Source organism: Bos taurus, chromosome 17 (assembly GCF_002263795.3).
Source record: "Bos taurus isolate L1 Dominette 01449 registration number 42190680 breed Hereford chromosome 17, ARS-UCD2.0, whole genome shotgun sequence".
NCBI lineage: Eukaryota > Metazoa > Chordata > Mammalia > Artiodactyla > Bovidae > Bos > Bos taurus.
This window is the reverse complement of record NC_037344.1, coordinates 62,026,738-62,053,675: the sequence shown is the minus strand read 5'-3', so window position 1 is coordinate 62,053,675 and position 26,938 is coordinate 62,026,738. Positions and strand designations below refer to the sequence as shown.

Here is a 26,938-nt window from a genome sequence, read left to right as displayed (position 1 = left end):
CAAAAACATTATGCTGAGGGAAAGAAACCGGACACAGAAGTGGACATACTGTATGATTCTATTTCTGTGAAATTTCACTCTGAAGTATACAAAGCATCACATGGGCTGCCAGGGTCTGGGTGAGCAGTGTAGACTGAGAAGAATGATCGGAACTCTATCTTGATTGTAGTCATAGTTACAGATGTCAAAACTGCACTGTGCACTTAAAATGGCTGCTGGGTTTGTAAATTAGGCTTCCATAAAACTGAAAAATAGGGTAAAAAAGAAAACTATATTATGCCAGATTACTCAACCAACAAGGCATACAAAGCAGTCAGTAGGTATAAAAGTCTGACTTAGGATTCTCTCATCAATACATTTTGTGCCGGTCAGGAGAAGAGGGAGAAATTTTGATTCTTTTTATGCGTGTATGCTTATAAAAGTAACCCATTTGTAAGAAGTTAAAGTTGTGTAGAATGCGAGATCTCAGTTCCCCAATCAAGGATGGAATCTATGCCCACTTGCAGTGGAAGGCAGAGTCTTAAGCACTGGGCCACCACAGAAGTCCATCTATTTTTTTTTTTCTTTTTAACTTAACAAAACATGCTTTATTCAGTAAAAACTGGTGAGTGTAGGCAGGACAGGGCAGATGTACACAGGGGCTGGGGACAGGAGGGTTAGGGGTTAGCACAGGGGGACATGACTCAGGATGCAGGAGCCAGAGATCAGAAGACATGGATGCAGGTGGGTCTTCAGTAACTTGTCATCTGCTCTTCTGGAGGCTCTGTGAGGCTCAAGAGCCCCTGGAGGTTCCAGAGGCTTGACCAGCAAGGGAAGGCTTGTTCCCACAGACCTAGGGAGGCCCTGCTGCAGCATCAGCAGGGGGCAGGATGAGAGCACCTGGACAGCAAGCACCCTTCACATGGGGCCCGGAGCTCCAGGCTGGTCTCTAAGATAGGGTTGTCCAAGGTGGAGAGTGATACAGAAACTCAGAAGCATTTAGCTCCATCATTCAAAGCTGAAAAAAGCCAGTAACAGAGCCCACGTGGATTATCAAATGAAGTAACCACCACCCTCCCACCCCCAATAAAAAGCAAAAACAGCCCCCAAATTGTCATGGATCACCATCTCCTTGACTCCAGCTCAAAGGTTTGGGCTCCACTGTCAAAGGAACCCCCACTTCCCTACTCAAATTAGATGTAATTCTTAGTGGGGCACTTGGAGGGACTCCAAATGTGTGGGCTGATGGTGAGTATCAGGCCATATAATGACTGGAGCCCTAGGACCCCCCACCCCAGGAAGGGCAGGTGCAGGACAGTGGCCCCCAACTGAGCAACAATAGGCCAGAAGTCGCCTAGTCCAGGTAGACGGAAGCCCTCAGCTCCCGCTTTTGGGCCTCAGACACTAGGGCATTGTAGAAGTTCCGGATGATGGTGTGGGCTGTCCAGGACCCGGTGATCAGGGTCAGGACCACTGAGATGACAAAGATGATCTGGAAGATGAGCACCAGACAAGCCTTGGAATCCTTGTCCTCCATGCAGGGGGTGCACTTGGCTCCCACGAGGTAGACCAGCAGGCCGAGCGGGACCACAGGTAGAGAGATGATGCAGAAGGTTCAGGTAGCCTGCAGGTCCTGGGGCAGCGCCAGCAGCAAGTTGTACACCTTGCACTGCATCCACTTAGAACATCCAAAGCCCCTCCCACACCACCTGGGCCACCACAAGGCCATTGCTGATGAAAACGTTTACCTTGCACAGGGGCTGGGTGCAGGACATGACGACATTTACCCAGCCAAGCAGCATCAGGATATCCCCAGTATTTGCAAACCAGAGGAGTCCATGGTGAGGTTGAGCAGCAAAGGAGTCCACAAAGATTTGGAGTAGCTGGCTGAGTCTATTTTTTTTTCTTTTAATATTTATTTTTATTTGTGTATTTATTTGGCTTCCCAGGTGGCACCAGTGATAAAGAACCTGCCTGCCAATGCAGGAAACATAAGAGACACAGATTCGATCCCTGGGTCGGGAAGATCCCCTAGAGGAGGGCATGGCAACCCACTCTAGTATTCTTGCCTGGAGAATTCTATGGACAGAGGAGCCTGGGCAGGCTAAAGTCCATGGAGTCCCAAAGAATCGGACATGGCTGAAGCAACTTAGCACAGCACAGTCCATGTGTTTATTTGACCGCACCGGGTCTTAGTTGCGGCTCAAGGGGCATCTTCATAGCTGCGTGCGGGGTCTTTAGTTGCCGCATATGAGCTCTCAGCTGAGGCATGTGGGATCTAGTTCCCCAATCAGGGATGGAACCTGGGCCCTCTGCTTTGGAAGTAGGGAGTCTTAGCCACTGGATCACCTGGGAAGTCCCAAGTCCGTTTATTTTTTATTGCTGAAAACAGTATTAGTCATCCTTGTAATTACACAGCATGAGGATTCCTATATGTAAGTTAGTTTCCTAGAAGTCTCTTGGTCAAAAAAGCAGCTTCAAGGAGAGAAAAAAATGATTCCCTTTCTGTTGCTGTGGCTATAGGATATGTGTGTGGGGGTGGGGCAGGGGAGGAAAGGAGATACATTCTCAAGGATTCAGGTTCTTATAGTTTTTTTTTTTTTTTAATCAGACAAGATTATTAATGACAAGACAAAACCCAACTCTGGTTGACTTAGTGAAAATCGAGTTTTGTTGAAAGGATTCTGTTTAGTTCATAGGATTAGGGGACAGCTTTGTTATAAATTGAATAACATTTCGCAGATCAGTTTGAGATTGGAATCACCAGTGTAATACAGCTGCTATGGGAAAATCTGTTTCAAACTTCTGAAACCTGGGCTTCCCTGGTGGCTCAGTGGTGAAGAATCTGCCTGCCAATGCAAGAGAGATGGGTTTGATCCCTGGTCTAGCAAGATCCCACATGCCTCAGTGCAACTAAGCCCGTGAGCCACAACTATTAAGCCTGTGCTCTAGAGCCCTGAAGCAACTGCTGAGCCCTTGCGCTGCAACTGCTGAAGCCTGAGCACCCTAGAGCCTGTGCTCCACAAGAGAAGCCACTGCAGTGAGGCACCCTCTGACCGTGGCTTGGGTGGTCTTACACCGTAACTGTTCTGTTCCACCCCCAGCTGGGTATAGTTACTCAATTCTGATGCTAAGGTCTGGAGTTAGCCTCTGCCTCCAAACACGAACAGACTCAGTCCCTGTGACGTGGTGGTAAAATAAGAAATAAAATATTTGGTCTTTGTCCTAGTTCCTGGCCTAAGAGCTTTTGAGACCCTTGGAAAATTCCCTGAGTGTTAGTGGTGATAATTCTTTGTTGCTCATATAAGCTCCTTTCAACCACACCTGAGTTTAATTTATACTAATGAGGTGACTCTTGGTGGGTCCCTAGATAGCTGGTTACCAGATAAACCAACCAGGTGACTAGAGCATTAGAATTTTTAGTCTCACCCTTTGCCCACCTCCTAGAGAAGGGAGCGGGGCTGGATACTGAGTTTATCACAAATGGCCACAATGATTTAATCAATCATGCATGTGTAATTTAACCTCCATTGTTGTTGTTCAGTCGCTAAGTCGAGTCTGACTCTCTGCGACTCCGTGGACTACAGCACTCCAGTCTCCTTTGTCCTCCACTATCTTCCAGAGTTTGCTCAAACTCACATCCATAAAAACCTCTAAACTATGACCTTCAGGGAGTTTCCATATGTCAGGAAGGTGCCGCACTTGAACTCCACAGGGACAGACATTCCTGTGCTTGGGACCCATTCAGACCTTGCCCTGTGTACCTCTTAGTCTGGCTGATCAATTAACTGTATCCTTTATAACACCCTTTATGAGAAACCAGGAAAATTGAGTAAAGTGTTTCTCTGAGTTCTGTGAGCCAATATAGCAAATTATCAAATACGAGGAGGGAATTGTGGGAATCTTCCATTCATAGCTGGTTGGTCAGAAGCATGGTGACAAACTGGGCTTGTGACTGGCAGCAGAAGTTGGGAGAGTAGGAGCAGTGTTGTGGGGCTGAGCCGTTAACTTGTGGGATCAGGTTGTTAGTGTGAGTCTTGAATTAAACTGTAGGATACCCAGCTGAAGACCAATAGGTTGGAGGATTGGTTGTCAGTGTGAGGAGAAACTTGTACACATGTGTTGTCAGAAGTTAATTGCTGTGCATGAAAAACAGATTTTACTAATCCTCAACAAGATGACACTCACGTCAACTGCCGGCCACACGTCAGGGGTCCCCAGATCAACCATACTTCTGACCAACTGGCTTCAAATTTAGGGTTTCCCATGACTCTCTTAGGTTTTTCACTAGAATGACCCACAGGCTTCCCCAGTGGCTCAGCGGTAAAGAATCCGGCTGCAATTCAGGAGCCGCAGGAAACATGGGTTCTATCCTTGGTTTGGGAAGATCCCCTGGAGCAGGGCATGGCAACCCACTCCAGAATTCTTGCCTGGAGAATCCCAAGGACACAGGAGCCTGGCAGGCTACAGTCCCTAGGGTTACAAAGAGTTGGACATGACTGAAGGGACTTAGCATAGCACAGCACAGAATGACCCACAGAACTCAGGAAAGTCCTAACAACCACTGCTTGATTGTAAAGGATAGAGACCAGGAACAGCCAAATGAAGAGACACACAGGATGCAGCCTGAGGGACAACACACAGCTTTGGTGCCTTCTCCCTGTGGAGTCAGGGTGTGTCATGCTCCAGGCACACGATAGGCTCACCAATCCAGAAGCTCACTCTAGCCTAAGTGCCAGAGTTATTATTGAGGTTTCATCACTAAAGGCAAGACAGACGAAATCACTGGTCACCTGATTGAACTCAGCCTCCAGACCCCTCCCATCTCTGGAAGTGGAAAATTCCAATCCTCTAATAATGTGATTGGTCTATCCTGGGGACCAGCCCACCATTCTTTTTTTTTCAATGTTTATTTGTGTAGGTTGGGCGCGGTCTTATTTGTAGCCTGTGGGATCTAGTTCCCTGACCAGGAATTGAACCTGGGGCCCCTTTTATTGAGAGCATGAAGTCTTACCCATTGAACTATCAGGGGAAGTCCCCAGTCCACCATTCTGAAGCTATCTAGGGGTTCACTTTGAGTCACCTCACTAGCATAACATAGATGCTCCTATTGGCTCAGGAAATTCCAAGGTTTTTCTGTGCCAGGAACAAAAATCAGATACATTGTGTTCTTTATTATACCACAACAGTATCATAGTTATTGTCATTTCCATTGTGCCTCTCTTCCTGGCAAGCTTCTGGGAAGGCAGGGAGCTTGACGTGTTGTTTGCCAGTAAAGCTCCAGGATCTCATCGGGGGCCTGGCACATATGGTACCCTCTATAAATGTGCTGAGCGAATCAATGAGACTGGTGCTGATGTAGTTGTGGACTTCAGGTATTGGTTATGGTGTATTCAAAAATAGCATTTTGGGGCTTCCTTGGTGGCTCAATGGTAAAGAATCCTCCAGCCAATGCAGGAAACATAGGTTTGATCCCTGATCTGGGAAGATCCCATACGATGCAGAGCAACTAAGCCCGTGTGCCACACCACACCTGTGGAACCTGTGCTATAGAGTCTGGGAACCGAAACTACTGAGCTCATTTGCCTAGAGCCCATGCTCAGCAGCAAGGAGAAGTCCGGGCATTGCAACTGCAACTAGCCAGTATCCCCCTGCTTTCCTCAACTAGAGAAAAGCCCACACAGCAATGAAGACCCAGAATAGCCATACATAAATAAAAATTTAAAAAAGCGTTTTGTAGCCAAAATGTCTATCCATAGGGAACTGGTTGAATAAACCATGGCACATCATAGAATGGAATGACTGCTGAAGAAGTGTAAAGACGCTTCAGATATAGGAGCTAAAAATGAATAGATCTTCAAGACTGAATGTGTAGTATTACAAAAAAAATAGTCAAGGTGCAGGACAATATAGAATGGTATGTTATCTTTAACATATCCTAACTGTATAGCCTACTGACCATTTACTAATTAGTACATGTGTTTACCACTTTGCAGATCAAATTATAGAACACTTCCAGTACTTGGAAATCTTTTTCATATTTTCTTGCAGATCATACCCTCCAAATGGGAACCGTTATAGTAACTTCTCTCACCTTAGATTAATTTTGCCTGATTTTGAACTTTATATCTTGGGAATCACAGAGAATTTACGATCCATTTAAGCTAAGCATTCTATCCTGTTATAAATAAACAATACTTTGTGACCTGCTTCTCCTGCTTACCACTATGTCATGAATATCTTGCAATTATAATCTGCAAAAAAATCATTACTTTGAATTGCTATATTGTAAATAATATGTTCTCTTCTATATTCAACTATTATATATATATATATATATTTTTTTTTTTAATTCATGAGGGAGGAGGAATTCAGAGAATCTATTCAGGCAGCAAGTGGAGAATCTGAAACTAAAACTTGCCTGTCATGCACTCGCTCTTCCACTGTAAAGAGCCAAGTGCTCAAATATGGGCAGAGCCTTGCAGATGTCTTGGCACGAGGGCATTATAATAGCAACAAGAATGACTAATAAGTATTAATGGCCCATGACAAGAGAACAAATGCCGTTAGTTATCTTGATATATAAGGAATATTAGTAATGTTTGTACAGAGTTTATTCATGCAAATATTATTAGCATGTGCCAGGAAGAACTGCAGGGTCTTAGATCTAGGCTCACAGCTCAGGTCTCTGCTGCTCCTTCCAGATGTGCAGGGGTTGGGACTCCTAGGAACACGCCCCCGCGGAGCCCTGCGGAGCCAATCGGCACGCAGAAGGAGGGGCTCTGAGAACGACAACGGTGCCGTCCAATGGACAGAGAGTCGGGTCCGCTCCTGGCCAATGGGCGCGCTCCTCCGTGACGGTCGGAAGTGGTGAGGCGGCTTCGGGGGCCGTTGTTCAGTCGCGGGGGCTCACCGTAGAGGCTCAGTGTCGGCGGCTTAGCGGATTGGCTTGGCGTGTCTCTTCTCGTCCCAGGTGAGAGAAGCGGTGGCCAGCGTCTAGGGAACCTCCTGCGGCCTCCAGTTTCGGGAGGAGGCCGGCATCCCGAGGGTGGGCTTTTGTGGGCCCCTGGGATCGCGGGATTTCTCGTAAAAAAAAAAAAAAAAAAAAGATGCCCGCGTCGCAGTGTCTGTCTTGGCCAGTGGGAAAGGCCGTTCTTGCTCCTCTTAAGCGGAGCCTCGACAGCTCCCGGGGGTACCGCCCCTTCCAGGCCTTGGCCCCGCGGGGCTGGGAGTCGGCCGTAGTTCGGAGCGCGCGGTGGGCACCGCGCCCCGGGCGGGGCGGGGCGGGGCGGGGCGGGGCCGGAGTCCCGAGCGGCCAACCTGAGAGGGGGCCGCGGGTGGCCTGGCGTGGGCTGTTAGCTGACGGACCCGGGTTCGAGGCCCCGACTCAGAACCGTGCAGCAGCTGTCTTCCCCGGATTTCCTCATGCGCGGTCTCTGAAATGGGGGTGATGACTTTTTCACCACTTCGGATTGTGGTCTGGATGAAAAGATTGTCCATGTAAAAGCGTTTAGTCATCAGTAGTGTTAGTCGCTCAGTCGTGCCCGACTCTTTGCGACCCCATGGACTGCAGCCCACCAGGCCCCTGTGTCCATGGGATTCTCCAGGCAAGAATACTGGAGTGGGTTACCATTTCCTTCTCCAGGGGATCTATCCAACACACAGCCATCGAACCCGGGTCTACCTGCACTGCAGGCAGATTCTTTACCGACTGAGCCATCAGGAAACAGCCGGTAAATGTCAGTTACGATTGGCGTAGCTCTGGTGCCCTCTCCATTCCCCATCTGGTATCACCCCTCCCCCTCGGGAAACTGCCTTCTGGGGTGTGGACCCTGCGGTGGTGTCTCCACCCATCTCGGGCACAGGGAAGTCCTGGGAGTCCTGGCCTTCGCCTAAGAGGGGCTTCCTTCTAAGGTTTGAAAGAAACTTGCTCTACCAAAGCGCTACCATGCATTTCGCTCCTTTACTCCTCCCAGTGACCTTTTCTGCGTGAGGAATCCGAAGGCCCAGAGAGGTTAAATCACACATCTGCTGAACGGCAGAAGCAGAATTGACCCTCAGAGGGGACCAACTCCGAGCCCTGCGTGCCACCCCAACCCCCTTGAAGCTAGAGAACCGGGTACTTGACTCTTAAGAGGCTCTGACCCTGGCTTTGGTGGGATGGAATACAGCATGCCTAGGATCAGTCAGACGGCCGTAAGAAAAGTTATCAGGCTTACCCCTTTTGGGAACATGGTTTCTTTTCATAGATAGGTGCTTCCTGTCACTAGTTTACATCACATCAGAGTGGATGTCGTTAATCTTGTCACTGCCTAGTTTAAAACTCTTCTGTGGTTTATCACTGAACCTGGAAAATAATCCAGTATTCTTTTCTGTCCTACAGGATAAGGGCTTGAATCATTCCCCTTTTTCATTATGCTCTTCCAGATCTACCTGTACTTTCTCTCATTGCCTGTTAGGCCCAGTGCCTGAATGGGTTTTTCTCTATTCCATCCTCTTATCTTCCTCTGCATGGATGGATCCTTGTGCTTCAGATCTTTTTTTAAAATATGTCATGTCCTCAGAAATGTCTTCCCTGACCACCCTTATCTAGAGTAGATTCCCTTCATTCAGTCTCCACTTGTCTACTTAAATTTAACATCAAAATACCCCTCAGTTTCTTTGCTTATTTTCCCCTATCACTAAATTGTTGTTGTGTTAGAGATTGGACAATATATTTTGTTATTTTGTATTGTTAGGACTAGGGTACAAGTGGCACACGGTCTTAATTATGTTGAATGAACGAGTAGGTGTTTTGAATAGTGTTAATTTGGAAAGGTGTAAACCATTCAAGAACCCTACTAAGGCAGTATTTTAGACCATTTTTTCGTCACGGAAAGGGGTAATCTGAGTATTGTAAATACTGGTATTAAAGTTGCCAAAACTTTGCTTTCTGCATTAACATCTTGTTTAGAAAGAAGCAAAGACTTCATAGTGGCAAAATCTGGCAGACACTATTTCAATGAAGTGATCAAAGTTAGCATCATCTGTAATAATGACTGTTGACATCATGTGGTTTCTGATATAATGCCCTGAGATGAGCACAACGTCACTTCTGTGGTATTTTTGTCAAAAATGTATTAAGCACAGGAAAACATCAATGAAATTCAACTTGAAGGATATTCTACAAAATAACTAGCCAGTACATTTAACAAGGTCATGCAGGATGAAAGACTAAAGGAATTGCTGGCAGTCTAGTGGTTAGGGCTCCGTTCCTCCACTACAGGAGGCATGGGTTTGAGGATTTGGTTCCTAGTTGGGGAACTAAGATCCTGCATGCTGCTTGGTCAAAAAAAAAAAAAAAAAAGAATGACTGAAAAAATATCCCTGATCAAAGATGATTAAGGAGAAGTAACAAATAAATGCAATATTTGACTCTGGATTGCATCCTGAACCCAAGAAAGGGTATTAGTGCATGATTTGTGAAATTAACTATTTGTGGATTAGTTGTTAGTATTGTATTAGTGTTAGTTTCCTGCCCTTTGGTAATTTTACTATTGTTATTTATGATGTACTGGGTGAGAGATATGTGGGAGTTCTTTGTGCTGTTTTTGCAAGTCAAATTGTTTTCATTTGTTGTTAATTGTTTATTTTTGGCTGTTCTGGGTCTTCACTGCTCTGTGGGCTTCGCTGTAGTTGGCAGAGAGCGGGGGCACTCTTGAGTTGTGGTGTGCGGGCTTCTCACTGTGGTGGCTTCTCTTGTTGCTGTCCCCGGGCTCTAGAACACAAGCTCAGTGGTTGTGGCACGAGGGCTTAATTGCTCCGGCGTGTGGGATCTTCCCAGACTGGGGATCAAACCCATGTCTCCCTCATTGGCAGGCGGATTCTTCACCACTGAACCACCAGGGAAGCCCTGCAAGTCAAGTTATTTTAAAATGAAAACAATCAGACCCAAGTTTGTTGCATATTAAATGAACTGAACTGGCTTTGGTGACATTTTCTGTGCACTGTTGTGTGTGTGTGTGTGTGTGGTCATTCTTAAAACAAAAATGAAATGGAAAGATCCTACTTCTTCCTTTGTTGTTTTTTTAGGAACAGCTCAAGATGGCTGAATTTCTAAATGACCAGGACACTCGACTGTGTGACAATTGGTAAGAAATCGAAGAAATATTATTGGAATGAGGACAGTTCTGTAAACAGTTGATTTAGTAGTTGGCAGGTTAAAATTGGAGCCATGACATATAACATGTCATGCAAGTATATGGGAGTAAAGTTTTTTTAAACCATTTTGGATAAAAGTGCCTGTTTTAGAAATTCCACAAGGGGTGATTGGTTTAGGTAGCATAGAGCAGTGACAAGACTGATGGGATGGAGATGGGAGTTACGAGTCTGGTTCCTACTGTGAATTAGTTAATAACTTTTGGCAAGTCACTTGACTTCTTTGAATCCTCACTTTTCTGACCTATAGGTTCAGGAATTTGTTTTTTGTCTTCCTGAAAAATATCATATGTTTTTTAAAGATAATAAAAATATAATGAAATGTTTGGACTAGAGCAGTGTTTTTCAAAGTGTGTTGCGAGGACCTCCCTGAGTGGTTGCAGCGGCTGTCTTGAGGTTGAAGGGGATCATGGTTTGGTGTGCACTTGGCTCTGTGTGTACAGCAGAACAGCTCAGCTGTTTTTGTAAAGGATTTTACTGAAAGAATGTTCCATTGCTTAAAAAAAAAACTTGAGTCAAAGTCTTTCAGCAGTCCTGCATGATTCCAGAACTGTTAGTAGAAGGACTGGGTCCAGACTTGAATGTCAAGCTTCCTTATATTCGTGTTTTTAACTGACAAGAGTGACAAGAAAGGGCAACTCTTTTTCTGCTGAAATGAAACTTAGGAGTGCAGCTTGTAATCAGCTGATTTCTGGTTGGACTTTCTCAAGAACTTGGCATTTTAGGGATATCCAAGTTCCCTTACTGAAAATAAAAGAAAAAAGCAAAGCAGAACTACCGGTGCTATATTTAACTTACCAAATTGTGGTAGGACAGGCTGTTGAAAGATGAGCCTGATAAAGTTTTTTCTTTCTTTTTTTTTTTAATTGCCTTTTGCTTTCTCCTCAACTCTAGGATACAGTCAGAGCCACTGCTGGTCACAATATTTTTTCCCTGCATGAAATTAAGATTTTATTTCTGTCAGGATGTCTTGCCTTATAGGGTATTTTTTTGGTACTGTGCCACTGTCCCTTTCACCTTTTAAAAAAACTATTTTAGCTCTGTTTAGGTTTTATGTGTACAGTTTCTGATGCAAGTGTAATAATCAATTATACAAATAATCATAAGAAAACATGGTGTTTTTAGAAAGAAAGAGACATATTGGCTTTAACATAAGTTAAGAGATTCTTATTTTTTCAGTCCACTACATTTTGAAGGAATCTCAAACCTAAGACAGTATATAAATGTCCCTATGCTAAGGGACTTTTTTTTTTAAAAAAGAAAGGGTAAGTTAATGGAAAGCTAATGAAAACAAAGTTATTCAAAGCCAAAGCAATTTAAAGAAAAAAGACAGATTAGCATGGAAACCTGACCAAGCCAGTACAATCCTCCCATCTAAGTAGCCCTATTTAAATTCCAGGTTTTAAAATTCTGTCTTTAGAGCCATATTCCTGTTGTTCCCTAAGAAAAGTTAAGATGCTCATCAGAGTATGCGCTGCAGTTAAACCTCCTGGGCCAGGAAAAAGAATAGTTTGTTGTGATTGAAGGTGGTTTTTTTTTTTTTGCATGTTACCTGTTTTCTTATTGTTTTGTCCGTTGATGGGAGAGTTTGAGTCTCAAAAACAGAAGCTTCAGTGTTAGAAGACTTTGACTTCTTATTTTTGCATGGTTCTATGTCATTTGGAAGCTTGCTGGGGATTTTTCTGGAAACCTTGGAAAATAAAATTTCCATTTTCTGGAAACCTTGGAAAATGAAATTTCATCTCTAACTTGGCTAGTTCTTTCTTGGGGCTTTTAGCAGTTTTATCTAGACTTGAATGTGTTCTCATTTACATCTTAATTTTATCTGTAGGTAGGAGGCAAGTTTTATATTAGTATTTTGTCTCTCTTTAGAACTTTTGGTGGAACTACCTTGGCAGCTAAATTTTAAAAAAAGTAACTATCAGGCAACCATTTTGTGTAATTACTTCAATTGTCTTTTATCTTCTTTCAAGGTTTCCCAAAAGGTGACATTGTAAATGCTCTGTGATCTTACCTGACAACTGCTTTTGATTCTTGCTTCTTTATGTCATGGTCCTTAATATTTTTTAATCCTAAAGTTTTTAGTGGAATTATACATGTAGAATGAATGCTCTGTGTCAGTAGATTGTCCTGAAGAGCCCTGTAAAGACCAGACATTTATTTTCTTGACTTTGGCCATTTAAAGAAAATTGTTGTCAAAATTACGAAAAAAGAATCTAGACTCTCAGCACTGTAAGAGGTAATTGCTAGCTTTAATTTTTCGTGGCATCTGTGCACACAGGATTTGCAATCAGGATATGGCTTTGCTTCCTGCGCTTTGTTGGTATACAGTATTTAACTGTTGCCTTATAGTTTAGGTATTTTTAATGGTTTTCAGTTTTTTACCGTTTTATGATACTAATGAAAATCTTCATAATCCCAAGAGTGGAATTACTGGTCTTTAACAAGTAATTTAATGACAGGGTCTTTGTTTTATTAAACACACTTTAACTGCTAATGGTCCTAGAAATAGAAATGCAGTTTTAGACTGTTTAAAAACAGTGGTTTTATACTACCACCAGCAATCTGTTAAGAGTACTAGTTTCATAACATCTTTAATAGTAGGATTTACTAATTTTAATATTTATTAAATAGATTTAGATGATAACTTTGATTTATAGCTCCTTCCACTATATATTTTAATATTCTTCAGTTTTGAAAAACTTAAGCTGAATTAATTTAAAACTGACAATTTCCTTGGAAAGCTGGGAATTTTGGTAAAATAGGGCACGTTGAGGGTGTCAAAGCATTGGTAGTTTCCCTCTTATTCATCTGAGTTTTCTTCCCATCTCTCACACTTAATTATTACTCTGCATCCCCTTCCAGTTTTGTTTTGAGAGCTGCCTCGATGACTAGGGTACAGGTGACATCAAGGTACATGCCTTGATGGTTCTACCTTTGGATGAAATGAATTTACATTTTTTTTTTTGGTGTCTTAGTCCTTCAGATTGGGAGTATGACTAGCTGGAGGCACACCTGTCATCCTACTTTGAAATGTTTCTTAGACTATGTCTGAAGATGAAAACTATAAAAGAGAAATAATCTGCAACTTGATGTGGGAGAAGGTCTCTGTAGTATTCAGCTTCAGAGGTGAAACAGGTTATTATAGATTTGTTGTGTAACTGTCTGTATTTATCCTGTTCAGTGTTTTTTGTTTTCTGAAAATTTATCCTAGGTGACATACTTACAGGTACATTCTTTTAATGTTTCCTTTAGTTAGAATGAAGTTGGAGATTTCTAATGGTCATAACCGAATGAGTAAAAGGAAGGCCTTTGAATGTTATGTGCCTCTAGTTTGAGTGTATATGTGCTCTGGGGGAAGGGATTCAGGATTTCCTTTTGGTACATTTCTGCAGTAAAGTTTATACCAACCAGAGAGCTTGTTCCCAGTTCATGTCCAGCCTGCTTTGAAAGACATGTGAGACATAAAGGGGACGGGATCCCTTCCCCACTGACAGTTGCAAAGCTGGCATTTGCCCTTTTTGGTTTGACTTTAGTGGCATAAAATCTAATGTGATTAAAGGTAGCTGAGACTGAAAGTAAATGGTAGATATACATTTTTTAAATTTGTTTTAAAAAAATAATCTTGGAGTGGATCGTTGTGCTTTGGAGCATGGATGGTTTTGGAAAAGCCTAGCTCAGCTAGCTCCTCGTGGCATCTGACTTCATGCTGTTGGTTGTGATGAACTCTGACATCTAGAAAGTGAGGCTGAGCTTTTAGAGGTTGTGCACAGCACTGAGAACTCAGTGTTGCATGAAAGACTGAAAACCTTCCGGAGTTAATTCTTGGAAAGCAGGGGCAGTAACAGACACAGAGCTTATTTGTTAGGTCCTCACTAAAGAGAAGTAATGGAGTCTGAAGATTGGACCAGACAGATTTCCCTGTGATTCCTCTGGGCATAGATGTCAGTAATTCTTGCCTTTTTCTTTGATCTATTTCTGTAGCAAAAAAGAAATTCCTGTGTTTAACTTTACCATCCATGAGATCCACTGTCAAAGGAACATTGGTGTGTGTCCTGTCTGCAAGGAACCATTTCCCAAATGTGACATGGAGACGCACATGGCTACAGAACATTGTCAGGTGAACCACCACGCGCTCAGATGTTCAGAAGCGGAGTAGACTTGCTGTTGTGTAACAGCAAGCGAGCGTGTTGTCACAAAGCCCATTTACTGATTCTTGCTTCTTACCCTAGGTGACCTGCAAGTGTAACAAGAAGTTGGAGAAAAGGCAGCTAAAGAAGCACGAGGTTAGTTTCCCTGTACCGTGAAGGGAATTACCATGGGGCCAGTCCTGTTGAGATTACAGAGCCGCCTGCAGAGCAGAAAGCCAGTCTTGTGGAGTCTTTGTTCTCCGCCAGCACCAGGCACACTGCCTCTCAAAGCCTGTTTGAGCCTACTTGAGACTTCGACTGTCTGCTGCCAGATCTGACTGCACGGCTGCTGTGCCTCAGGCTCAAGCCCCAGAGCCTTTGGAACTGAGTCCTTCCTGCTGGGGTTTGACTGTTGGCAGGCTCACCGAGTGCTAAACCAAGCCTGGGATGGCCAGTGTGGTACAGCCTCTTTAGCACACAGCCTGCCTTCCATCTTCTAATTCCATTTTGACTTCTTGATCGCTTGGGTGACATGCTGTTTACACCCAAACAAATTCTCAGCATTTGACAAGAGAGAACATGGTATCATTTGGTCTCTAGTTGAGATAAAATTGGGCATAGTTGGATAAGTGTGTTTTTTTTTTGTTTTAATTAATTTTTGGCTGTGCTGGGTCTTTGTTGCTGCACTTTGGCTTTCTCTAGTTGTGGTGAGTGGGAGCTGCTCTCTTGTGGCATGCAGGCTCCTTACTGCTGGGGCTTCTCTTTTGGAGCATAGACTCTAGGACTTGCCCGCTTCAGTAGTTGCGGCCCATGGGCTCAGTTGCCTTAAGGTACTTGGGATCTTCCTGGACCAGGGGTCGAATCTGTGTTCTCTGCATTGGCAGGGGGATTCTCCACCACCTGACCACCAGGGAAGCCCTATATATATGTGTGTATGTGAAGTCACTCAGTCGTGACTTTGCAACGCCATGGACTGTAGCCCACCAGGCTCCTCTGTCCGTGGGATTCTCCAGGCAAGAATACTGGAGTGGGTTGCCATTTCCTTCTTCAGGGGATCTTCCCGACCTAGAGATCAAACCCATGTCTCCTGAATTGCAGGCAGACGCTTTAACCATCTGAGCCACCAGGGAAGTCCATATATATGTATGTATGTGTGTGTGTGTGTATGTGTGTGTGTATGTGTATGTATATATTTTGAATGAACATAAACATATTCACCAACTAATAAATCCCAACAACTGTTCAGTTGGTGGTCATGCAGGAGTGTGTATATATATATGTAAAAATTCATTAAGGTATGTACTTATGATTTGTGCATTTCATTCTATGTACCTGAAAAAAGCTATTAACTTATTAATTTATAATTTTGAAAGGTGATTCATAGTCAATGTAGAAAATTTGGAAAATATAAAAACAACTACTTCAAGACCCCAAAGCTCAGAGATAAACATCTTATAAAGAATTTGGCACTCTTTCATTTTTTTTTCTAAGCATTTGACCTACATTTTATTAGGCCAGGGAAATCCCTTTGTTGATGATTCTTGATTTATTTGGTTAGTTTAAAGGTAATATTGTGAGTTTCCTGGTGGTCCAGTGGCTAAGACTCCACTCCCAATGTAGGGTGCCCAGGTTCAATCCCTGGTCAGGGAACTAGATCCCATATGCAGCAACTAAAGATCCTGTGTGTAGCAACAAAGACCCGGTGTAGCCAAATAAATAAATGAATAAATAAATATTTTAAAAAGAACAAAAAATAAAGCCAGTGCTATATACAAATGTGCAGATTAAAAAAGTCAGTGTCTTTCTAAAGGACAATCACTTTTCCTCATTGCCAGGTACTTAAATCAGAGTAGTAAGGGGAAGGAGAAGGCAATGGCACCCCACTCCAGTACTCTTGCCTGGAAAATCCCATGGATGGAGGAGCCTGGAAGGCTGCAGTCCATGGGGTCACACAGAGTCGGACACGACTGAGCGACTTCACTTTCACTTTTCACTTTCATGCATTGGAGAAGGAAATGGTAACCTACTCCAGTGTTCTTGCCTGGAGAATCCCAGGGACGGGGGAGCCTGGTGGGCTGCCGTCTATGGGGTTGCACAGAGTCGGACATGACTGAAGCGACTTAGCAGCAGTAGCAGCAGCAGTAAGGGGAAATTGGTCTGGGGGGGGGGCTCTGACAAGCATATGGGAATTGCTCTGCTTTTGCTGTTTGCCCCTGGACTTGGCTGGCTGATTTTGGGTTCCTTTGTAATGTGTACACAAGATGACAGGGTGGCTGTAAGTAGTGAATAGTTTCCTCATAAGATTTTCTTTCCCTTTGTAGAATCTGGTGGCGGGACAAAGAGGGAAGCTGTGACTTTTAAATATAGAAAACCATGGCAGGCAAAGCTAGGGTTGGAAGAGAATATTTTTGTAAATACTTTTTGCTTTCCTTGCCCTATGCAACAGCATGACCTCTCTTAGGAATATTAACTGCCTCATTATTCTGTTTTGCAGGAGACTGAGTGTCCTCTACGGCTTGCCCTTTGCCAGCACTGTGATCTGGAACTTTCTGTTCTCAAACTAAAGGACCATGAAGATTACTGTGGTGCCCGGACGGAGTTATGTGGCACCTGTGGGCGCAATGTCCTGGTGAAAGATCTGAAGACTCACCCTGAAGTGTGTGGGAGAGATGTGGAGGAAAAGAGAGTCGAGGCTGCCATGCCACCTAATGCGTATGATGAATCTTGGGGTCCAGATAGGATCTGGATTGCGTCCCAGCTCAGACAGATTGAGGCTCTGGACCCACCCATGAGGCTCCCTCGAAGGCCCCTGAGAGCCTTTGAATCAGACCTTTTCCAAAGTAGAACCACCAACCAAAGGAGCATGACAGCCCAGTTTCCAATTCAGAATAATCTATGTGAGTTGTGTCTGGGAGTAGAAACCTGGAATGGTATCAGGATCTGGGCAAATGGGAACAGGGCTTTGGAACCAGATAGATCTTAATTATAGAAACCTGACTGTAACAGGTTAAGTATTCGTCATACTTAACTTTCCTATAGAAAGTTTGCTTTTGGATCTTTGCTATTGGATTATTGTTGGGTGACTGCTGTTCACAGGTGACATTACTAGTGTACCCTTGTGTGCCTAAAGGCATTTACAGAGTGCTTTACAGGGCTTCCCTGGCGGCTCAGCGGTTAAAGCTTCTGCCTGGAGTGCGGGAGACCCAAGTTCGATCCCTGGGTGGGGAAGATCCCCTGCAGAAGGAAATGGCAACCCACTCCAGTATTCTTGCCTGGAGAATCCCATGGACGGAGGAGCCTGGTAGGCTACAGTCCATGGGGTTGCAAAGACACGACTGAGTGACTTCACTTTCTTTACTTGTATTAATTCATTTAGTTCTCAGAATAGTTTTTTGAGGGTAGGTAAGTGTTAGAGCTGGGGTTTGAATTCAGGCTGTCTGACCCCATGCTTTAAACCATTCTGCTATCATGCAAAAGTGTGTTAAGTCGCTGAGTTGTGTCAGACTCTTGATCCCATGGACTGTAGCCCACCGGTTCCTTGGTCCATGGGATTTTTCAGGCAAGAATACTGGAGTGGGTTGCCATGCCCTTTTCCAGGGGATCTCCCCGACCCAGGGATTGAACCCTGGTCTCCCACATTACAGGCAGACTTTTTCCTGTCTGAATAGAAAATACATGTAAAATGCATAGCACAGTGCCTGTTTCATAGTTACAGCTCATTCATATTACTTACTAGTAAAACAATTAGAATAATAATTGAGCCTTTTATCATGGCATTCTTAATGTTTGGATTCCTGTGAGCACTGTAGGGCTGGGCCTCTTTTGTTCCTGCACAGATTCCTGGAAACCTTGAATATTTGCTAGGCCTGGGCTTGAACTAAGGGATGGCAGCATATCTAACATTTCTTAAATACTAGTTGTTGTCTTTTTTTCCCCCCCTCAGTGGAAGAACAAGAAAGGCAGGAAAGGAATAGAAGCCGGCAGACCCCCAAAGAGCGTGGTGAAGACAGTGCAAATTTGGACTTCATGTTGGCCCTAAGTCTGCAGAATGAAGGCCAGGCCCCCACCTTGGCAGAGCAGGACTTCTGGAGGGTCATATATGAGGCAGACCAGTCCCGTGAAGGTCCCAGCGCTCTGAATGACATCAGGGGTGTGTTTGTTTTTTTCTCCACTAGCCTCTATTTGTCACAATTTGTATAAGATTGCAAGTTTTTCATGAGATAGAATGTTTTTTTAAAATTTCATTTATTTGCTTTTCTCAACTCTTTTTAAAAGATTGTCAAGAATAGTAAGTACAGTGACTATCTATTAATATATGCCCCTCATTTATATTCATCAGTTTTAGTATTTCCACTTATCTTTGTATTTCTTTCCCCTGAGCCATTTGAGAGTAAGTTGCCGACATGACATTTTATCCCTAAGTGGTCTTAAGGTGTACGTCTTGAGAACAAGGGCATTCTCCCGTGTGAGCACAATACAGATACCACTTTCAGGAAGCTCCTTGCTTATACATAGTGTCCTTTAGAGCTTTTTAATTTTGTTTTTGAAATCCAGGATTATGCATTATACATTTAGTTCTTTCTGGGTTCTTTTAGTTTGGTTTCCTACCCTCTCCCTCTTTTTAAAAAATTTATTTATTTGTGGCTGTGCTGGGTCTTTGTTGCTGTGTGGGCTGTCTCTCGTTGCAGCGAGCAGGGGCTGCTCTGTAGTGCGGCATGTGGGCTTCTCACAGCAGGAGCGCCTCCTGTGGTGTGTGGGCTTCAGTAGTTGTGGTGCACAGGTTTAGTTGCTCAGCCGCACGTGGGGTCTTCCTGGACCAGGGATCAAACCTGTGTCCACCGTATTGATAGGTGAATTCTTAGCCACTGTACCACTAGGGAAGCACCTCTCCTCCTCTTTTCTTTCTTTGGCATTTTTGAAGAGTCCAGGCCTGCTGTTTTGTAGACTTCTTTCTCAATTAAGATGTGTCTGATTATTTTCCCATGTGTAAGTTCATGTTATAGTTTTGGCAGGAGTGCTATACTGGCCATGCTGTGTCTTTCTCAAGATGTCAGTTCATCCTGTTTGTTAGAGTGGAGTCTGTCAGGTATCTCCATTGTGCAGGTAGCCTTTTTGCTTCATATTAGCTGTGTGTAGGATGCTGTTTCTAGATTGCTGGGGAACAGGATACTCATAATCTTATCCAGCAGTTTTAGTATTTATTGCTGTTTCTTGCTTGAATCAAGTATTATTATGGCAGTTGTAAAATGATAATTTTTGTATCTTTCTCCTCTGTTCTGTATTTATTAGTTGTCCTTCACCTGTAGAGAACTTTGGTCCGCCCACCCCCATTTAAAACCAATTTTTTTTTTTAGTGTCATTGGGTTAAAACTAAGTTTTTAAAAATAAAAGTTGGATTATGAGCAGTGAATCACCCTTTGGGTCTCTTGTTTAGAGAACAATACGTTTGAGAAAGGCATGTCATATTTAAAATGCTCAACTTGTAAGATTTTAGGGACCTGAAAATTAGGCAGCTCTCAGTTGTGGTTTTTCTTCATGTCACTGTAAGAATAATGACCTTAAGGACAGTAGGATTAACTTTGAACATTTTGTTGATTTAGAGAGAATAGGAATTGGTCCTGGATCCAAATATTTTTTTGAGTCTTTCTTTTTCTTTGGCCAAGCTGCATGGCGTGTGGGATCTTAGTTCCCCAACCAGGGCTCAGACTTGAGCATTTAGATTGGTGAAGAAAGTAAAATTTTAATAGCATAGTTGTGACAAATGAGGACTCTGGATTCAGTGTAGTTTACTTTCTCCTTTCCTGGTCATTTCTTAGATTGCTTTATTGACTTTTTTCTTTGTTTGCATGTTTCATTCACTCATGTCGGATCTTTCCAGATCCTGCATGAATGAATGGTTTGGAACTTATATTCTCTTGTAGTAGTTGCCCTGGAAATTTCAACATACTGCTTTAACTTAATAAAGTCTAAATGTAGTCCGCCTCCTCACACTTCTCTCGGGTAACACAGCAAGCTTAGAATGTGGATTGTTCCTTTGTGACTTAAATGCCACTGACGGGTGTCAGTGCTCTCTGGTGTGCTCCTTTTAACACCCTGAGGTAGAGTCTTCCTGCTTATACGCTCACATTTATCATTTTGTGTATTACGTGTTCACCGTTTTCTTGGCTCACCCCTGCTTCCTTGCTTCTTCAAATTTCCTTTTAGGATACATTTCTTCCTGAGGTACATTGTAAGTTCTACTGCAAGTATCTGTTGATTATAAAGACTCTGTTTGGGTCTGAAAATATATTTTGTCTTCATATTTAATAGTTTTAAGGAAATCAGATTTTCCTGTCCACCCCTCCTAAGGGGTATAAAAGGTTGAATTGAGTGTGGTTTTCACCTGGAGTCTGTGTGGCCTGATACCTAGGTGCAGTTGACGAGACCATGTTGCCTTGTGAATTTTGTGAGGAGCTCTATCCAGAGGAACTGCTGATTGACCATCAGGTGGGTTGTGAGTTACTTGAGGGCTTTAAGCTTTAAGGAAGAGCTTATGGCCATATGTGCAGGCCATATTGGTGTTGCAGAACACATGAAATCTTGAGCAAACTGATACAACTCTTGTGATGAGAGGAGCAACTGTGTTTTTTTCTTTTTCTTTTTTTAAGTATTTTGGTTTTTTGGGCTGTACTGCACAGCATGTGGAATCTTAGTTCCCCAACTAGGGATTGAATTGGCACCCTTGGCCGCTAGTGAAAGCACGGAGTCCTAACTACTGAGCTGCCAGGGAAAATCCAGTAGTAATTGTGTGTGACTCACATGTGGGTGTGAGAATTCGGCCTCATTCTCTCTGGGCAAAGTAACGTTCATGCCAGCAGGCTCAGTTGCTGCCTCCATCCTGTGGAGATACTGTATGTCTCTTGAGACCATCTTGTAATCAGCTCTCATCTCATGCCACTTTTGATTTACAGGAGCCCTGAAGTCCCTGCAGTTCCTGGGAGGGCCAGGGCTCTGTTTTGCACTTTACTTTTTCTGCCTGGACATGTGTGGCATTTTACCCCTGTCTGCTTAACACCACCCAGCCACACAGACCCCTTGCTCACAAACTTGGTTCAGACACGACTCTCAGGAAAGTACCCTGGGGAGTGCTCTGACAGCTAGGCCAGAGGTCCCGTCTGTGTGCTCCCCAGACGTCCTGTGCCCATGTCTCTCTCAGCCTGTCACCCTCACCCTGTGGGGTGGCCGGCTGACCCCCTGCTGGTCTGTACCACTAGCTGGAGTTCCTAGAGGACAGGTTCTGGGTTTTCTTGGTTTCTGAATCTCTTAATACGTGGTGTATGAAAGGTGTCAGGTAGTTTTTGAATGACTGAAAGAAAGTTCCTGTGCCCTTTAGGAAGGATTAGGGAATAGCCTTTGTGCTGGAAGAGCGGCTCCAATGGGGGAGGGAGCGCCTTTCCCTCTCAACATTCTTACTTTCTGATTTGGTTTGACCTAGTCTGGTACTTCCATGGCTAGTAAGTGGTCCCTGTGCTCTGGGTGGAACACGCATTCCCCCATATGTGGAACAATACAGCATTTGAATACATCTAGTATTTGGTTTGGGAGTAACATAAGAAAATCCATTCACAGGGATAACAAAGAATATATGAGCCTCTCTTACTGTATGTCTGTGGAAAGAATCTTGAAGCTTTTCAAATTAATTTAGAGAGAATAATCACATAAAAACACACTTAAAAAATTAAAACAGTACAGAAATGTTTAAAGTAAAAGCAGAGTGAGTGTTTCATCTGTGTTCCCCTGACCCTTTTTAGTCCTTTTCCCAAATATTTATTAAGCATTATGAAAATGTTGTGACTTCCTGAAAATATTTTCAGAATTTAGTTTGTTCCTTAACTTCTGTTTTTTTGTTTGTTTGTTTGTTTTAACCTGTGTTTTTTTGAGACAGACAAGCTGTAACCCTTCATGTGCCTTACCTCCGCTCAGTGTGGGCAGCACTTCGCCCCGAGGGGTGGAGGACCCTGACGCTATCTTCCAGAAGCTGATGCGAGAGTCTGCAGGTGGCCAGTTTGAGTCTCTGATGGGCTTCAGCAGCTCTGCTCCCGTGGAGGACAGTGTTGTCATCCCATGTGAATTCTGTGGGGTCCAGCTGGAAGAGGAGGTGCTGTTCCATCACCAGGTGAGAGTCCCCGAGGACCCGGGCACTTCTCTTGTCCCCTTGATCCTCTGGGAGTGAACCTGAGGCTTTCAGAGCGGAGAATGCCTCTCTGGCCTTGAAGTTGCATGCATACCTGATCTGGCTACTGGCCGTGTCCTGTTTTGTGAGCTGAGATACACAGAACCTCAGGCCTTTGGACTTTCCCTGCCTTCTGGCATGGAAACCATTGTATCACGAGCTGCAGCTCCAGGAGCCAGGACTCCAGGTAAGCGGGTATGGAGGCCATAGGGTTAAGGAGTTTCCCTGAGGTCCCTAACAGTTTCTGCTTTTGACCATGTGTGTTCTTCCTGTTTGGATGGCATTTGTATCTTGCATTCCAGGAATCTGGAATCTGATTCTAGCTTTGCCCTTACAGTTGGCCTCTGGTGGGTCCCAGCCCCTCACGGGGGATGCCTGTGAATGAGGGAATTAGACTGGATGATCTGAAGTCCTTTTTCAGCTTTCACAGTCTGGGATTCCAGCGTCTCAGTGGAAGATATGTTTTCTGCCCAGTCTTGTTTGTTATGGGAGTGAACACTGAAGGTATTTCAGAGGCATTTCTGTAATTGATGCCATAGAGCTACTGCTAGAACACCACACATTTCACTTCTGAAATAAACACTTGTGCCTTTGGATCAAGCAGTAGATAAGTTAACTGCTTGTTGTCTCCTAGGGGAGACCACAAAATAAGCAGCGGTGCCAGTACTCTGTGGTCAAAATGTAGGCAGACCTTTCTGGGCTCCCAGGATCTGCCCTTCCTTCATCCCTGCACAGACCAGAGAGTGCTTCCTGATCTTCCTGATCATTCAGTGCTAGTAGGAACGATTGCTCTGCTCCAGATCGCTTCCTCTTGCTCCCAGGCCCTTCCTCTCGGTGGTTGTCAAAGTCATCCTGTCCCATCGACACCACGAGGCCACCCTCCTACCCACCATCAGGTGTTTACCGCCAGCCCGGTGTTCTTTCCTCCCAGGGCTTCGTCTCATAGGAATGACTGGGTACTAAGTCTGGTTTTTCTTGTTAGGACCAGTGTGACCAACGCCCAGCCACAGCAAACAACCACGTGTCGGAGGGAATCCCTAGCCAGGATCTCCAGCCTCGAGAGACCTCACCAGAACTGCCCAAGAGGCGTGTCCGACACCAGGGTATGGGCCAGGGGTGCGCCAAGGCTGCACTTCTCATCAGCTACTCTTAACAGAGTTCACCTGCACCCCAAAATAGCAAGCGCAGTACAAGCTCTCTTAGGACTCCCTTGGGGCTAGTGGTGGTCCCGGGTTAGACTCGGCTGCTTTGGGGACAGCCATGAGATATGCTTAGCATCAATGCTTATTCAGCTGCCAGTCCCTGTCGGTACACTTAGTGGATGACTGGGAGGTAATTTTCACACCTCACTGTGGCTGCCCTGGGCCCCTGCTTCTAGTTGAAATATGCTCACCTAGAGTAGGGTGATCAGAATTAGCCTCAGTATTCTTACAGTCTCGAGACTAGGCAAGTAAACTGTTTTTGAAACCCAGTCACTATTAGAAACCCAAAGCCAGTTAGAGGTGATTTGTCAAAGTTTGCTTATGCGCCGTTGTTGACTAGTTAGTGAGGACTTAGGTGGGAAGTGTACGGTGCGGATTGATGTTCTCAACCTGTCCTGCAGACAAGGGTTTCAGCATCCTTTAGGGGCGAGGCGGTCATCTTTTACCCAGGCTCTTTTGTTCTTGCCTTGAATCCAGCACCAAGAGCAGCCTTTCCCCTGAAGCTAGTGCTCTTTTCTCTTCTCAGGAGACCTGTCTTCTGGTTACATGAATGATCTCAAGCAGGAAATGGCTAAAGGGCCCACCTACCCTCTCCCCTCTAGCCGACCCCCTAACAATACGACAGCTCCTCCTAACCGCCTGTCTACATCCACATCAGGCCCCAGGCCTGGGTGCCAGCCGAGCCCTCCTCGCGCTCTGAAGCTCAACAACTTAGACAGCCAGGGTGTCCGGGGGCACAGTCGAAACAGCCATAACGGGGCTCTGGCTCCTGGCCACGTCCCAGCAGCTTACCCTGCTCGGAGTCTCTACCCAGAAAACCTTGTGCCCTCTTTCCCCCGTGGGCCTTCAGGGAGATATGGAGCAAGGTAAGAAACATTGCTTGGGAGGAGAGCTTGGGGGTAGCTCAGGAGAATGGAAGTGTGGATTTTGCTTGTATCATGGCCTGATTCATGTCCTTTTGCTCTCTGTGGTTTTTTATTTATTTTTGGCTGTGCTGGGTCTTCACTGCTGCACAGGCATTTCTCTAGTTGCAGTGAGCAGGCGGGCTTCTCACTGCAGTGGCGTCTCCTGTTAAAGGAGCACAAGCTCTAGGCGCGCAGGCTTCAGCAGTTGTGGCACGTGGGCTCAGTAGTTGTGTCTCCCGGGCTTGGTAGTTGTGGTGTACTGGCTTGGTTGGTCTGAGGCATGTGGGATCTTCCTGGACCAGGGATAGAACCTGCGTCTTCCTGCATTGGTAGGCGACTTCTTTACCACAGAGCCACCAAGAAAGTCCCTCTGTGGTTTTTTTATTCATTAGTTTTATCTTCTGGAGAGCTGCTTTTGTCTGGCTCCAGCTGTTTCTGTCCTGAGTTTCCTGACTTTGGCTCAGGGGCATCTCAGGAATGAGTTTCCAATCCTTCTCTTTCAGCAGTAGGAGTGAAGGTGGCAGGAACCCCCGGGTCACCCCCACAGCTGCCAGCTACCGCAGCAGAACTGCAAAGGTGAGTGGGATCCAGCCCGTAAAGCTCAGTGAGGACTCCGGTGGGTGGGCTGGTGTGGTTCTTCAAGTCAGAGAAGCTGCGGGGCCTCAGGCTGATGGTGGCTGAAGGACTGCGCTCTGGCTCCTGAGGAGGAGGCTCCATAGAAGCCTGGCACTTCTGGCGCTCTTCAGGAGGACTGTTGCTTTCTTTCTGTCTGCATAAACCTTGTTTGTGTTCTGTTGTCCAGCAGGCAAAAACCCCCAAGCAGCAGGGAGCTGGGGATGCAGAAGAGGAGGAGGAGTAACAAGCGTTCATAGAGAACTCGCGCGCTGGTTCCATCTTCTCCGCACGACTTGTCATGGTGCAGCCCTGCCCCTCGGGCTCTGTGGGCAGGGGCAACCTTTCAGATTTTAACGTTTTCTAGGTTATGGCCATTTTGTGTCTTTTGAGATTGTGCTGTGGGAGTTTAGGGGTTTGAGGGAGGGTTGGCAGGGAGGCTGTTGAGAATATTTCAGCTTTAGCTGCTGCCTTTGACAGCACAGAAGTGTACATTAGGGCCCCTCACCCCACCAGGGCTTCATCTTTTGACATACTGTCACCGTCGCTTCATGGTGCTGTGGGGTCCTGGTGGGAAAGAGGGAAGGTTCTGGAAAGCTGGTCCCACCAGTGAGGTGATGCTCGTCCTGTGGTGGCCTGAATTTGGGACCTTGGGGGTAACCTCTCGTGTGTCCTGCCCATCCCCACTCTAGAATTTGGGCTCTAGGGTGCATGGAGGAACTTTGCTAAAGTGTTCAGGCCAGTTGTAATATGCGTTAGGAACAAGGCTTTTGGAGATGAGGTTTAGGTGCGTGGACTACAGGCTTTGTTTTAATCTGCTTCTTTGGCATTTGGCATCACTGCCTTCTGTTTCTGAGGGGAGCATGGCTTCTTTGTCTTCACTACCTTCTGATGGAGAAGGCCAGGGGCTCCCTGTGCCCTCCAGAGCCGTGCTGGGTTCTGCCTTAATCAGGACTGAAGCCTAAACTCGTGTTTGGCTCTGAAAACCAAGAATCAGAGCCCCCTCCCCTCTTTTTATTTTACTATTACTGTTATTAACATCCTTGTAATAAACTTTGTACTTGGAGTTCAGCTGAGTCGTGTGGTTCCTTCTACTTCGCACTCTTTGGGGAGTGTAGGCGGACCAGGGCGCCTGGAGTCAGCTCTGCGGAACGAGGGAAGGCACGCCTTCTCAGAGAGGGCCAGACAGTCAAGATGCGGCTTTTCTGCCTCCTTGGAGTCAGGGAAACTGACAGGTGGCTGCAGCTCTGGGCTGATTTGGGGAGGGCTGGGGGCCATCCCCAAACAAAGAGGGGAGGGCAGATTCCTCAAAAGCCTCAATCCCGAGAGTTGCTGAGCCTTAGCAAAATTCTCCATCACCCCCTGGCACCTCATACTTTGCACCAGAACATCTAGCACTGTAGGTCATTTGTTGTCCTCTCAACAACCTAGCAGGAATGGGAAGAGTAGGAAGAATTGCCCCAACTTCACATGTAGAAACGGGGGTGACTTGTATAAGGCTGTGCAGCTATTAACTCATGGCAGCCAGGACTCATCTGGATCTGAGTTATATCGAGAAAAAGAAAAAGGAGGACCTCCCTGGTGGTATAGCAGTTAGGACTCTGTGCTTCCACTGCAGGGGTTGTGGGTTCCATTGCTGGTCCAGGAACTAAGACCCTGCAAGCTGTGTAGCATGGCCAAAATAAATAATTTTTTAAAACG

The 26,938-nt window shown here is 45.1% G+C and overlaps 1 protein-coding gene and 1 pseudogene across 4 annotated transcripts; one reads left to right on the top strand and one right to left on the bottom strand.

The window, feature by feature from the left end:
* Positions 1-1,091: 1,091 nt before the first annotated feature.
* Positions 1,092-4,678, bottom strand: LOC783164 (claudin-6-like; annotated as a pseudogene).
* Positions 4,679-6,842: 2,164 nt separating this feature from the next.
* On the top strand, positions 6,843-26,308 carry TRAFD1 (TRAF-type zinc finger domain containing 1). Of its 4 annotated transcripts, none has more exons than XM_024977185.2 (12): positions 6,843-6,952; positions 10,051-10,109; positions 14,161-14,296; positions 14,409-14,462; positions 16,801-17,203; positions 18,250-18,456; positions 20,716-20,792; positions 22,231-22,461; positions 23,501-23,621; positions 24,247-24,586; positions 25,129-25,201; positions 25,428-26,308. In XM_024977185.2, exons 2-12 carry the CDS (start codon positions 10,063-10,065, stop codon positions 25,482-25,484), a joined length of 1,746 nt encoding a protein of 581 aa, XP_024832953.1. In that variant the 5' UTR covers positions 6,843-6,952; positions 10,051-10,062; the 3' UTR covers positions 25,485-26,308. The 4 variants fall into 4 exon arrangements, with proteins under 4 accessions (XP_024832953.1, XP_024832955.1, XP_024832954.1 ...); NM_001014908.1 differs by having other exon boundaries at positions 6,895-6,952; positions 25,431-26,302; XM_024977187.2 differs by lacking the exon at positions 24,247-24,586 and having other exon boundaries at positions 25,431-26,308.
* Positions 26,309-26,938: the final 630 nt, after the last annotated feature.

Bases quoted from the DNA above. Each gene is read 5' to 3' on its own strand.
- TRAFD1 (XM_024977185.2), top strand. From the start codon at position 10,063: ATGGCTGAATTTCTAAATGACCAGGACACTCGACTGTGTGACAATTG. The intron at 14,463-16,800 runs GTTAGTTTCCCT...TCTGTTTTGCAG, and splicing joins GGCAGCTAAAGAAGCACGAG to GAGACTGAGTGTCCTCTACG. The intron at 22,462-23,500 runs GTGAGAGTCCCC...TTTTCTTGTTAG, and splicing joins AGGTGCTGTTCCATCACCAG to GACCAGTGTGACCAACGCCC.